The sequence below is a fragment of the Juglans regia genome, unplaced genomic scaffold, assembly GCF_001411555.2.
Source record: "Juglans regia cultivar Chandler unplaced genomic scaffold, Walnut 2.0 Scaffold_23, whole genome shotgun sequence".
Classification (NCBI taxonomy): Eukaryota; Viridiplantae; Streptophyta; class Magnoliopsida; order Fagales; family Juglandaceae; genus Juglans; species Juglans regia.
The window spans coordinates 32,343-47,695 of NW_023354173.1; the positions used below are offsets into that span (position 1 = coordinate 32,343).

The 15,353-nt window shown below is 30.3% G+C and overlaps 1 protein-coding gene across 1 annotated transcript; it reads left to right on the forward strand.

Moving 5' to 3' along the window:
• The first annotated feature begins 11,193 nt into the window (after positions 1 to 11,193).
• LOC109015702 (dof zinc finger protein DOF3.4-like) lies at positions 11,194 to 12,506 on the forward strand. The gene has a single exon (XM_018998176.2). It carries the CDS (start codon positions 11,510 to 11,512, stop codon positions 12,236 to 12,238), a length of 729 nt encoding a protein of 242 aa, XP_018853721.2. The 5' UTR covers positions 11,194 to 11,509; the 3' UTR covers positions 12,239 to 12,506.
• Positions 12,507 to 15,353: the final 2,847 nt, after the last annotated feature.

A 15,353-nucleotide genomic window follows, 5' to 3' on the forward strand; every position in this document is an offset into this window, starting at 1 on the left:
TCATGGTAATCACTTTTTTATACTTCTATTTCATGATTGGGTATTTTATACTGCTTCTTAAATACGGTGGGGAAGATGATGGCCTGGGTATTTTATACTGCTTCTTGAATGCGGTGGGGAAGATGATGGCCCATGACCATTTACATCATCTGGTTCCACGCCAATTAGCTCACTCTCATTTTTCTCTTTCTCGCTTCTCTCATCCTCGTCCAACTACTTAATATCTATAACTCTTGATTATGAAGTGGGTATCTTCTCTCTCTCTCTCTTGTTGTTTTTTTTTTTTTTTTTGAGATTTTAAATCTAAGTAAATCATTCAATTGTTGGGTGGTTGAAGTAAGGCTGCACTAGTGACTAGGGGGAGGTTTGAGCTTGTCACTAGTTGTGGTTTGTAGATAACAGTGGATCTATGGAATGCGTCTCCCTTAAGATCGAGTTCCTTAGTTGCATGAAGTACTTATTGCTAGCACAAAATACAGAAAACTCCAGAAAGAGAAAGTGGGAGTGCATTTTGCGAGTGGGTGAAAAAAAACAAGCCATGGAAAAAGAAAGGGAGAGAAAAGAGTTAAAAAGAAAAAGTGGGACCAAGCTGTCAGACGATTGTATCCCGACTGCGTGCATGGACTGTATATAGAGTTTTTCATAAAAAATACTGACGAAAAACAAAAGAATAAAAAATAAAAAATAAAAAACTGTTGGAATGTAGAAATAAATACTGATTATCGGCTGATGTATATATTTTATAAATTATTAAAAGGAAACGTTACGACCCAATAAACTCAACTGCCATAGAAAAATGAAACGAAAACAAAAGTAGAACGTACTACGCCTAGCTAGCCACTCAATACTACTACAGTAGCAGGCAAGCTATAAATAACGATATAAGCACAATTTCTTTTTATAATCTTTTTATATAATTATATTTTAAATTAAAAATATTTATTTATAGTGTTATCATTTTTATAAATTATTTTACAAAAATTCATCTTATTTAAAGTATAACTATAAAAAAAATTATTATATATCTATTATTTTCCTTAATCTATTATTTGTATACAAACTCATGCGATCGAGCACAAGCGTGCACACAAACTCCGGTCCTTGCAGCAATTAGTTTCCCTAATCAAATAAAACCATTTGTAACGTTTTTCTAAGAACTCAATTAACCAACGATCGACGTCATCCATGCATAATGGTGGAGACATTTAGACCCCTTGGCTGAGAATCCATCTAAGGCCAAGCCCATATATAAGGTTGAGTCCATCCACAGGCTTGAAAATACTTGTGGATGGCTTGAGGCTGAGAGCCCGATAAGTAAAGGACTCAACCACAATTACGAGTGAGATAATTCCGAAGAATGGAGGATGAGGCCCAAGGTAGAGTATGAATATCTTACATAAAATAACTCCTGCAAAACAAGAGATATCATCTCCGTTTAAATGATGGATCACGAAAGATAAGCACAAAAGACTGGCAATCAGAATTATTTGCCATCATGCTGCATCCTTCCATAAATAACTTGGTGGAGGTAATATCTTCGATCATAACCTCTACTTGTATATACTTATTCTTATATTGTTACTGACTTAAACATCGGAATTTATATAGGGCAATAGCAATGTCTTTTCATTGTTGCAGGTGTCATTCGTGTAGTTGGTGATGTGAAACACATCCTTAACACATATATAATATTAAATTACACGCAAGTCTTCGATGATCGCACAAAAAATTAATCTAATGCGAATGTAAAAGCTAAAGAACCTTGTCACTACAACAAAAATGCATTTTTCCTACGAGAGTTTTTGTCCAAAATATTCAACATTATTGTCAAAATGACTTTTTTCCACCATTTAGACTCGTAGGAGACTCCCTAGAAATAACTGGCAATAGATACTGCTACTAGCCACGAATTTAATTGCTGTCCAAAATGCTATTATTTATGACATATGATAGTCATTGAAATTATAGAATTTTCGTGAGAAATATGTCACACAGAGTGTAGCTTGGTCGTGGGTAAAGTTTATTATGGCGAATGATGTCATCAGAAATGCTTATTTCATGCAATAAATATGACAGTAAATGTTTTTTGCCCGACAGAAAGTTCATTGGTAACAAGTTTTTCCTGCATGCTTACCTTGCTAAACATTTGGCGGGAAATAGTTATTTTCCGCGAGTTAATATTGCAAGAATTACATACTTGCGACATATATAATTCTTCGAAAATGCTACTTACCGACTAATAATATCACCATAAATAACTATTTTGGACAAGAACATATGCCCAGAAATTCCTATTTTTCTTTCCATATCAAAAGTTTTTCCCGCATGATTACCTTTCCGGAAAAACTATTTCTGGCAACAAGAAGGATGCCGAGATTAGTGTTAACATCATTTGTTGCAACCTCATATATTGTAATAAAAAAATATTTCTTGCTTGCCTGCTTTTTCATCGTCAATAGTTCATTTAGTGCTTTTTTTACACAAATAGTTTTGCCACATTAAAACATGTTTTAATTATAAGTAATGTTATATATAGTTGTAGAATGCATAAACGTCGTATAATTATTTTGAAAAATAATGGAATCTATTATTAAAAAATTAATTTTTATTTCATATAAATATTGTATTTATTTATTTTTTTTAAAATAATTACACGACGCTTGTATACTCACATCTATAATTATCATTTCTCTTTAATTATTTATGCTTCTTTACCTGATGAAAGCAACAAAATCCATGCAACAAGGGCTACTCAAAAGAATAGTTGAAAGGAAATATATAATTATTTTTAAGGTGAATTGTATATGATATTTTGGTCATTATTGTTTTTAAAGAATATTTTCATAAGTGAATTGATCAAAATATTGCTCTATATTTTAATTAAAATAAAGAGGTTCCTTATTTATAAAAAAAGATGGCGCATATAAAGCCTTTAACAAAATAAAAAATATGATATAATTGGATAGATGATCAATAACATCATTTCCTTCCTAGCTAAAATTATAATGGCTATAAAAACAGGCCGGGGTCAAAAGAAGTCGTGAATTTTGAAATGCACGAGACAATCAATTGCATGAAATTAATGATTATAAGCCAGATGAGCATGCATGCAGCTACCCCCATACACAACTTACTTTAAAAAAAAAAAAAAAAAACCCAATGCATTTAAATAATTGGGACGTTGAGATGAAATAATAAATTTATAAATAGTAATGAAATAATTTGAGTTAAAATATTTTGTAGAGTTTTAAGAAAGAAGAGATCAAAACAAGTTTAAAAAATATTATAAAAATAAAATATTATTATAATATAATTTTTATTTTAAAATTTAAAAATGTTGAATTAATGTTTTTCATGTTTTATTTAGACGTTTTGAAAAGTTATACTGATTAAATGAAAAATATAAAATTTGAAATTAAGTGGTATTAATATTTAAATAGTATTTTAAATATTAAAATAAAACGAGATAAGATAAGATAAGATAAGATAAGACGTACGACCATCTTATTATCCAAACAGTACCTTAATAATACCGTATTGGCAGAATCCTGAAAGCACTAGCTAGCAATGGTTATATTTTAAAAGACTAATAAATGCATGCATGCATCAGTACCTTTAGTTTATAGTTATGCAGGACTCATTAAAACTTATTATCATTCTAATTGAGCTGCGTCATGAAGTACTTGCAACAGCTAAGTGAATCCGATGGCTGGGATTACAATATCGTACCTGATCTTTACTACCATCAATCTATGGTCTTAAATATTACCACCAAACCACACTCATATATATAAATATATATATATATTTACAATAATAAATTATATAACTATCATGTAATTATTTTAAAAAAATAAATAAAATACCTATACCAAAAAGTATTGGGTAAATCAGAACAAACATCCCTTATGAGACGTCTGCTAAAATCATCAATTTTTAAAATCAAGAGGGAAGAGGATAATTGTTCAGAGATACAAAGTACCTTGGATAATGAAATGGACTTATGAAAGACATGCTGATATTTTGGTTCGCTACTGTTGCACAAAATGGTGGGATAGGTTCGCCTATACCCAGCAGATTATTGAACATGTAATTAGAGACTTCCCTCATACTGCTTCAGATTTACAGGACAGTAAGGAATTCCCACAAATTACATATGGTTCTAAATTTTATTTTTTTTTAAATCGATTATATAATATTTATACACTTTACGATTATATATAGAATTATTATATATAAATACACACATAGATAATTCAATGAATGGTAACGATAATTTAGAATAGAGGATTGTTATATCCATAAATAAATTACATAAAATAATCTCATAAATTGATGTGATTTTATCTGATTTGTTAGATTTATTTTTTAATAAAAATAATTTTATAATTTGACGAATTATATCAAATTATATTAATTTATATAATTATTTTTATATAATCTCTTTGTGATTAAATTATTTTATTTTAGAATATGTTTTAAACAGGGGAAATGCTATGCATCTGCTCCACACCGGCACACACTTCACATTACATTTTTTTTTTTTACACTCAATAAGTTAAGTGTGTGCCGGTGTGAGGCAGATGCATATATTTTTCCTTTAAACAGACAAAGAGTGCGTACACTTTTCGGTGCTAGCTCTCTCTTTCGGTACATGCATGCAGCAGCACACTAATAATTTTCAACGTTTTTTTTTGTAGGATACTGTGGGTGGATGCATGATAGCAGTGCTACACGATGACGACAAAACAATTAATGTAATAAATTAATTAAGCTGCTGTCGAATATTTAATACTTCGTAAGGAGAGCATTTAAGAAAGAGTCGTACGTACGTACTTCCGTGTGTGTTTATAATATTATTATTATTTTAAAATTTTAAAAAAATTTAAATTATTTTATATAAAAATTTAAAAAAATTATAATAATAAAATAAAATAAGTTATAAAATCACTTCTCAATCAAAACCGTCTGAGGAACCGAAAAAAATTGTGTTCAGCTAATTAGCACGTGCATAAAATCAAATTAAGTTGCTGTTGCTAGTACTGAACTAGCTAGCATTTTCATAAAAAATAAATAAATAAATAAATAAAAACCAAAAAAACGTATGAAATGGGAGCTGAGGGGAAGGGGAAGAGGAGCCAGCTAGCTAGAATCCCATTCATATCTAATTTGGCCAAGCTTTTTGAAAACAAATTATCTGCAATTTAGAGAGAGGGAGATTAGGACACGTTGGGATTCGCAGATCATCTCAACTCATCTTATTATTATTTATCATTATTCAGTAACTTTAACTCACAAATCTCACTATTATTTACAACTCATTTCATTACTATCTACAATCCATCTCAATTCATCTCAAGTCATTTCAAATTATTTCAAGTCATATTCGAATCTAAACGTCACCTTAAATCTCTTAGATTACGTTTGGATATTAAAGTGATTTTAAATAATCTGTAAATAATAATGAGAAATTAATATATAATAATGATTAAAAAGTAGTAAATAGTTTGTAATTAATAGTAAATTGTTTACGAATAATAATGAATACTCCAAACACAGCCTAAAGAATCGAATTAAGGATATTCTTATTTATTTTAGCAAGCTCTTAAACTTTATTTGGATTTAGAGATGAATTTATCTCATCTCATCTTATTATTATAATTTTTTCAAAATTTTAATATAATAAACAATTCAATTTTTTTAAATCTTAAAATAATAATAATATTAAAAAATAATATTATAATAATATTTTATTCAACTTATTTAAAATTATCTCATCTCATTATATCTAAACCGGTCCTAAGAGTTGAGCATTTTAATGAAAAAGACTTGCTGCGTTTGAATGTTGAGTTAAGTTGAGTTGAAATGATAAAATATTATTTTTTAACATTATTATTATTTTAAAATATTAAAAAGTTAAATTATTTATTATATTTTGTGTTGAGATTTAAAAAAATTATAATGATAAATTGAGATGAGTTGATATGAATTTACTTATCAAACGTAACCAGATATATGACATATATAAATTAATAAACCCAAAAATATATTATTCAGCATATATATCTCACATAAATTAAAACATGTTACCAAATCCATTCTTCTCTCTCTCTCAAACTGCTAGCTGTTTTCCCCGTGCAATTCCAAGAGATCGAGTCTTCGGATAAGTAGATTATAGCAAATGATCACAAATCAAAGCACACCAAACAAAGTTGGAGGAATGATGTCCCCAACATATACAAGAAGACAAAAAGAAGAGAGAGAGAGAGATTAATTCAAAGCTTGAAGAGTGGAAGCGAAGAAAGGAGGGAGTGTCAGTAGTGATGATGGGCGACCGAATAGGCAGAGAGTGGAGAGCCGTGAAGATATATGACTTTGTGCGGAGAGGAATTCTACCTATAAATTATTATTTATTTTCATATTTTATATTTATAACTTTTTAAACATAAAATATAGAATATTTTTTATAAGATATACAAGTATTTTTTTTATAAGATATGAGATATAAGATAATAAATAATAACTGATAAAAATAATTTTTTTTATGTGAAAGATGATAGGTATGTTCATACAGCGGCGTGTCTCCACATGTGCGATGATGTGTAATACATAAAGAAGATTTATGACTTTGTGTGGAATGTGGATGATAATGGTATTGGATATGGTGTTTATGAGTTAGTCTATATATAATCTTTATTTTGAGACTGTTTATATAAATTTATATTGTTATGTTCTCATCATCTCCACTCTCTCTCACATCCCGATCTCTCTCTCATCTCCGCTCTCTCTCTCTCATCTCGCTCTCTCTCATCTCTGCTCTCTCTCCTCTCTATGTTCATCTCGATCTCTCTCTCTTATCTCCGCTCTCTCTCTCTCTCCCTCTCTCCTATCTGTTCATCTCGATCTCTCTCATCATCTCTGCTCTTTTGCTCATCTCTCTCTCTCATCTCTACTCTCTCTCTCTCATTTCTGCTCTCTCTCATCCATCTCTAATTTGAAAATTAAGAAATATGTGGTGTAGATTTTGACACATAATATGTACAAAAATGACTACTATAAATAGTAACTTCTCCCAATAATATTTCATAATTTATGTATAATATAATTTAAGTGACTGTCTAAGTAATTGTGTTTACCCACTACTTAAAATAAATCACATCAATATGTACGTTACCGTGCAACTGAAAGTAAAAATATATATAAAATAAAACGTAGCATTCAGCCTCTATCTATATATTTACATCTCTATCGATTTTCACTACAGCTGCATCTGTTCTATATTATTTAACCACTCTGGCGGTGGCTTAGTGATTCAAGAGTTTGACAATGGATAAAAGGTTATCGTTTGGATAGTGAATTGAGATAAAATAAGATGAGATAATTCTAATAAGTTAAATAAAATATTATTAAAATATTATTTTTTAATATTATTATTATTTTAAATTTTTAAAAAGTTGAATTGTTTATTATATTTTATATGAAAATTTGATACAGTTGTAATGATAAGATGAAATGAGATGAGTTGATATTACTTTTAATCTAAACGAATCCCGCAATGGGAAGCATTAGAATTATTGGTGATTCATTGGCTCATGAACCATTGATGCTCTCATTGGGTTGGGATCAGGTTATGTCTCAAGTCCGACTTGTAGGAAGCGCATGCAATTCTCACTGTCTAAGCCCCTCCTGTTTGGCACCCCAGCGAGTTTAGGTGCTACTATGGTCACGTCCTATAGAGAAGCCATCTCTAGTCGTCCCTCCAATTCTTTTTGTGAAGAAAAAAAAAGTTTTATATTATTTATTAAGTACTTAAGATTGTAAATAAAATTTATATGTATCTATTTATTTCGTATTCAATATCTTCAATTTCTATATGATCTTTTCATAAAAGGTATTGATTTGGCATAGGTAGGTTATACACTTGAGACACAACAAAGTTTCGATGCTATAGTAGAAGAGTAAATAAATGTAGAGGATGAATCAAGTGAGCAACTAAGATTATTGTATTATAGACTCTATAGTTATGTATCTTCATAAGCTTTAATTTTTTTAGTAGGATGAATTAATTTGTGTAAAGACATCGTCACGATATGTTTTTGTTTTTATTATTTAAGACAAAAGAAAGTAAAAGGAGGAAAAAGAGTCAAAGATGATAACCCTATATTAGAGTAGGTCATATCCATAACTACTAGAAGATATTTTATGTTATCATATCAATCCAATTAGTCTTCACTCACAGGTAAATATATATATATATATATATATATATATATTTATATAAATGTGGGGGGTGAAAAACACCTCGGCCAACATGATAATATTTAATTTATAATAAAATATAATTTTAATTTTTTATTATAATTCGACGTGGAGGGATAATATTTAGAGAAATTCTATATAAAATTCTTACATTATAGACATTTATTTTATCAATATATGATTTATTATTTTAATAATTTATTTTAATGTTTAAATATGTGTATATTTAAATAAAATGATAAAATTAATAAATTACATATTAATTAAGTGAATGAATGTGCATAAGTCGTACACGTAAATTATTTATTATATTTTATATAATAATTTTAAAGAAATTATAATAATAAAAAAAAACGAAATGAATTCTGAATACGAACGGGCCCTTAATGTCTAGTGTGTGTGGTACATATACTGGTAGAAGGATAAGTGTGGAACATGATGATGGGGAATTTAAAAGAGAAAAATGGGGAAGGGCAGGCATAGGAAAGAGAGTGGGTGCGTGGCCATACAAGGAAAAGTGCAATTTGGGTTTGGGTTTGGGTTTGGTAATGGGTACAGTGAAGCGTGAAATGCGGTGAGAGATAGGAGTACGGATGAAGAATCTGATGCGGACATGACGCGTCCGAAATCAGAGGTGAAACCCAATAATTGCACCCCACGCTGCCCGACATTCATCATTCTGTCGGTTCTGGCCCCACCTCTCCCACCTTACCACTCCATCAATCCCTTTCACTTCCCTTCAACCTCTTTCACGAGGTTTAACCCTCCCTCCCTCCCTTCATTTATTTTATTTTATTCTTTTCTCTTTAACATCCCCATCCATCAATTATAAAATAACAGACGTTCTACCATTTTTCTAATTTTTTAAAATTTATTTTACATAAATATTCTCGTTTTAAAATTTAATTATATAAAATATTATAAAAATAAGATACTATTCATCATCTCATCTTATTGATTTTTAATGAAAATATTTATTTTATTTTATTCTATTCATATTAAATTAATTAGACTGTTCTACTGATCATCCATACATCATATATTATTTTAAGAAAAAAAATAAAATTAAAATAAATAAAGTGTGTTGTCTATGAAGATGATAAATATATGAGTCATATATTAGTGTAGTGTGCATGATTTCCCAATTTTTTTTTTCTAAAAAAATATTAATTTGTTCTTTAATTTGATCGTTTTTGTTACAATTACATGACTGGTTAGAAGTGTGATATATATATATATATATATATATATTATATCTCAATCACAGGACATAAATTAATGGTTCTTGGCCGGTTTGATGACTAATGAGTTTAATTTAATTTAGAATTAGATCCAAATCTTGTGCTATTTTGCATGATTACCCTGATTTCGCTGTGTAAGAATTTTGAACCTTTTGTTTTAATTAATTGTTAGTGTTTACATATATTTTTTTTGTTTTGAATAAGTAAAGATAAATATATAAGGCGAGTTTTATAATATTTATAATCATTTGAGTGAATTTTGATTATTGAATACACTATAAATCTTAAATGATTTAGTTTATATACTTATCTCTATTTACTTTAGATTATAAAATTCAAACAAAAACTTTATAAGATATCAATTCCTTTATTGGAATCTCATGTCGAACTCTTAACTCAAACTATATTAGTCATGCACATTAATACAATCTTTAACAAAGTGCTATATACTACGTTATTTTATTTAATGTTATCGCGAGGATGCAATACAATTTACTAATAGGTAAGATTTAGATAATGAGATGAGATAATTTTAAATAAAAATTAAAAATTAAATAAAATATAATTATTATTTTAAAATTTAAAAAAATAATAATAATAAAATGAGATAAAATAAATATTTTTATTATTTAAATATGACCAAAAGATTAAAAAATTCAAGCCAAATGATCGATGGTACACAAATTATAATTGTTCTTGTATTGTAGGATGACATTTTCTTCGAGGAAGTTGGAAATTTCTTTGCATGGAGGAAAATTGCGTACAAGACTATGTAAGTCTATGGCCTAGCTATAAACATCAAATCCCCAAGTACAGTGTGTGCTGCACATAGCCCGCAGAAATAGAAAAACGCAGCAAGTTCCATCTACCCAAAAAAAGTAAACAAATAAATTTAGAGAGAAAAAAAACACGAAGGACATATGGTCAAGCCACAAAGTGATTTGCAGGTACCAAACAAAATACAAATGAAACAAAGCTATAGGAACTTCAACCGACAGCTGATTATGGATTCTTCTTCGTTTCTCTGTTTCTCTGTTTCTGTGTCTCTGTTTTTTTTCCCACTCTCTCTCTTCTTACACAACAAAAAAAGAAAAAAGAAAGAAAGATCAGTACCGTATCTAGTTCAACAGTTGAATTATATATATTTGAGATAAAATAATAATATTATTAATTTTTTGTTAAAATTAATTTTTTTTTATATATTTTATAATTAACATTCACTACGTACATTTGATATTAATAATAATACAAATATAATAATAAAAAATATAATTTTTTATATATGTTATATTAAAAATATAATAAAATGAAAAAAAATATAATATATTATAATAATAAAATTAATATATATGTGAAAGTTTGTTGTCTTGTTGAAAGAGAGTAAAATTGAAAAGATTGTGAGAGAATTAGAAGAAAGAAAAATAATAATTAAAATATGTTTTATAGAGTGAATAATAGTTATATAAATTTAGATAAGTATTATTTATAACTAATTAAATATTTAAATACGTATAAATTAATATATAAAATTTTAGAGTCATATTATATATGACTTTACACGTAGATATGAAAAAAAAAAAAAATTAAAAAGCTCGACTTTATGGTGCATGCATACTTTCTTACCAACCAAACGAAGAAAGAAGGAATTTTACTTATTAATAATGGAGCCGCCGCTGATCTGCTAGCTAGCTCTGTATAGCCGACCCAAAACAGAACGCCTTCTGGAGCCGACTGAATTGTCGTGCTTAACAAAACATGACTGTAAAAGCTATTCGCTCTCTGGATCATATATGCCTCAGATTCTGTCCCTGTTTGCAGCAGCACCAACGTATATTCTCTCTCTCTCTCTCTCTCTCCATAAAACCAACCCCCCTCTCCCCCCCACCACCGAAGCCTCAAGGATCAATTAAAACCATCAAACTCTTCCTCATCTTCTTCCTTTTCTTCAACGATCTCATAATCTCAAAATCAATTGAAGACAAGAGTAACTCTTAACACTCAGAAAACCGATGCCTTCGGACTCCAGCGAGCACCGCAGGCCAACCAAGCCTACCCACAACACTGGAGCCCCACCACCCGAACAAGAGCAGCTTCCGTGCCCGCGCTGCGACTCCACCAACACCAAGTTTTGCTACTACAACAACTACAACTTCTCGCAGCCCCGTCACTTCTGCAAGTCCTGCCGCCGCTACTGGACTCACGGCGGGACGCTCCGTGACATCCCCGTTGGTGGCGGTTCTCGCAAGAACGCCAAGCGTTCTCGCACCGCCATCGCCACCAGTGGCGCCGTATCTTCTACCGCTACTTCTCACGTCGACCCTTTGCCGGTCACCCCTGTTCTGGTACCTTTCACGCACAATCATGGATCTTCCGTACATTTTGGGGCTGGTATTAACGGCGGTGGGGCAGAGGGGAAGGGAAATGTGAGCGTTTGTGGGAGTTTCACTTCTCTGCTGAACACTCAGGGGCCGGGGTTTTTGGCGCTTGGTGGGTTTGGGCTCGGTGTAGGTCCCGGGTTTGAGGAAATGGGATTTGGGCTCAACAGAGGTATGTGGCCTTTGCCCGGCGTCGGAGATGGTGGTAGTTCGGGCTTTGTAGTCGGTGGTAATGGTGGTGCAACGGGAATGGGGAACACGTGGCAGTTCGAGAGTGGCGAATCCGGGTTTGTCGGAGGAGATCATCATTGCTTTTCTTGGCCGGATTTGGCAATCTCAACCCCAGGAAATGGTCTCAAATGAACTCCTCTTTGTCAATTTTTTGTTCTTGTTTTCTATGCATGGAAACTGTTGTTTAGGGTTTTGCTCGTTAGTGTTGAGAGAGTAAACTGTGGCATGAAACTTAGACAAAAAATGAATTAGACTACTCTTTTTTTTTTTATTTTTACCATGCTCATGTGTATTCTTTTTACTTTTTTTCAAGCTAGTGACTATGCCTGCATGTAATTCTGATAGTTGCTGATGTGCCATATAGCTATTAGTTTCTTCAATTTAGCACACTACTCTTGATATTCGAGCTTTCCACCTTAAAAACTCTCACATTCTTCACGAAAATCTTTAAGAACCAGCACTGCAAAAATTATGGCAAAGATTACTTCCTATATGTGGATATATAGATCTGTTTTGATCCAATTGATCATTTGAGTTACCAATCAACTGGGAATGTTTTCTTGGGGTGTGAAATTTAAAGCTGAGAGCTTTTTCGATTGTCAAAGGTATATACGATATGGTGTATAGTCCCCCCGTTTTGTTCTCGTTGTGAATGACAGACAAGATGCAGTTTCAAGTAGTAGTCTACATGCACATCCAAAAACATTCAAAAAATTTGACTTTTTGACCCAAGTACTCCGGCTTTGTGCTTTACAGCTGATCTCGATTCCAAATTTTCTGTGTCTCTTCGAGTTGAGTCTTCTAATTAATTACTGTGACACACCAAAAAAAAAAAAAAAAAAAAAGAATCTCAATTGATTAAACGGCCTTCATTTGCTTTCCACTTGGGGTCCAACCCTACATATATTAATTATTCAACCCACGTAATCCCTTCTGAAGTACTCGTTCTGCAGCCAAGGAGCCAAACCCTCCCCCCCAACTGCCATGCAAAACCTTCGAAAATATGCATTAAATGTTGTCCATGCATTAATTTGCTTTCAAAGCCTTGTTTTAGGTTTAGAGAAATTCTATTTGCAGTTTTGAGTGAGAGATTATATGTGCAGTCTTATTGATGACTGGGAGTATGTAAAAAGAGAAAAAATATCATTTTAAAAAATTTTTTTTATACACCATACTATCATACTATCATCTCATTTTCATCCCATTAAGTATGATGTGATACATTTATCACAATTAAATGATCATTTATTGCATGTTTCTTTATCATCTAATGGTAATGAATGTGTCACATACTGCTTAATTATATGATCAAAATAAGATGAGAGTAGTGTATAGCATTACTATTTTAAAAAAGATATATTGTGATTTTAATTTTTTTTTAAACATAACCGTATGAGCAGCGGGGACGAGAACTATATGTAGACTAACTCGATCTTCATATGATTTTAAAGATATAATATTATGGTTATCAGTCAAATGACAGTACAAGAATAGTAAGAAAAATATTAAAGACATTAGAATCTTAGATTAGAAATTTGCTATGAAAAATGTTTAAACCAAATTGATGGTATCACGTTATTGATATATATATATATATAATAAATATTTTTTTTATATTTTAATTTTAGTTTTTTTTACTTCTGACAACATAAGTATGTAAAACTAACTATATATTACATATATCCATGTATTTAAAAATTACCTCTGGTATTGAGAAATGCTCATTAATAATTCACAAGAGATCTTCCCACTTTTTTTGAATTTTATAGAGTTTTTTCAAAAATTTTGAAAGTATACGTTATTCTCTCATGTGTTTTGTGGGGCCTATTCGAGTCTTTGTCTTTCTTAAATCATGTCCAAACTAGTTAACCGCTAAAAATGATATATGTTGCATCAATCAAGATATTTTTATTTTGTAAATTGGTTTTGTCAATCACATAAGTTCTAATTTTGTAAGCCACGAGTGGATAAAATGCATGTCACATTTTCTTAACTGGTCATTTGATAATTTGTAGATACATATTTTTAGTTTGTTTGTGGTTATTTATGCTGAATGTGCATAAGACATAGAAAATAAAAAGATTACGCTAATTCGCATTTAACGAGGATACATATATATATATATATATATATATATATGTAAGTATCACTAAGACAATGTTATATACTATATTTTCATCTTCTTGTTATCTATTTTGAGGCAGCATTATCCATCAATACGTGAATTTGTTCTTTTAAAAATAAGTATTGACCCAATATTTAATAAATAATATCGCATAAACGTAATTTAATTAACAAAAGTAAAAATTGAGTTTTGTATATATAAACATAATTCATGTTGGAAATTAAACATTCCAAACATAGCTACCATTATTTTCCTACTATATATATATATATATATATATATATATTCTAAAGCTATTTTAAAAACTTCAGGAAATAAAACTTTGTTAATTTAAAGTTATACTCTTGATGTTAATATTCAGGTTCCAAAAATGATTCAGTGGAAATATATTACTTTCCCTGAGGAATGGACTTTGGAACATGTAGTTCCTCTTGCCAAAATTATTTCTGATGAACTTAATCTTGATTATATTCAGCAATGTTTGAACGGTACTATTAAAATTAGTTTTGATCAACTTTTGGTTAACAACGAAATGATAAATTCTTTTGCTAGAATCAATATATATATATATCTTTACTATTATATAAGTGGCTATCAAACGGCCACTAATTAACAGAAATTCTTGTTTTCCGTTAACTTTCTGTTAAATCAACGTTAAGTCACTACTGTAGCTTTGGGAACAGTTGTTTTCTTATCCTCAGTTTTCACTTTTTCACATCTTTATCAGTTGAGTATTAAAATATTTTGAGTTTATTATGTTTGTCCTTTATGTTTTGCCGGTTGTGTCAGTCCACCTGCTTTTTCTTTGTATGTTTTTCTCTTTTGTAGGTTTATTATTTTTATCCTTTATATTTTACCGATTGTGTTAGTATACTATTTTTATGTTTTTTTCTGTATATGCTTTTTCTCTTCTGCAGATCGTATGATTCCAAAGTTTTAATTTCGTTGAATGTGATGTTATTGGGGGTTATTGGGTTTCTGATGCTTGCAGTTGGTATACTTTTGTGTTAGTACATATTTTTTTTTATTTGTATGCTTTTTCTCTTTTGCAGGTTGTATCAGTGCATACGAATACGAGGTGTCTTTGGTCTTTTGGTTCAGCTGTGTCAGGTGTCTGTAGCT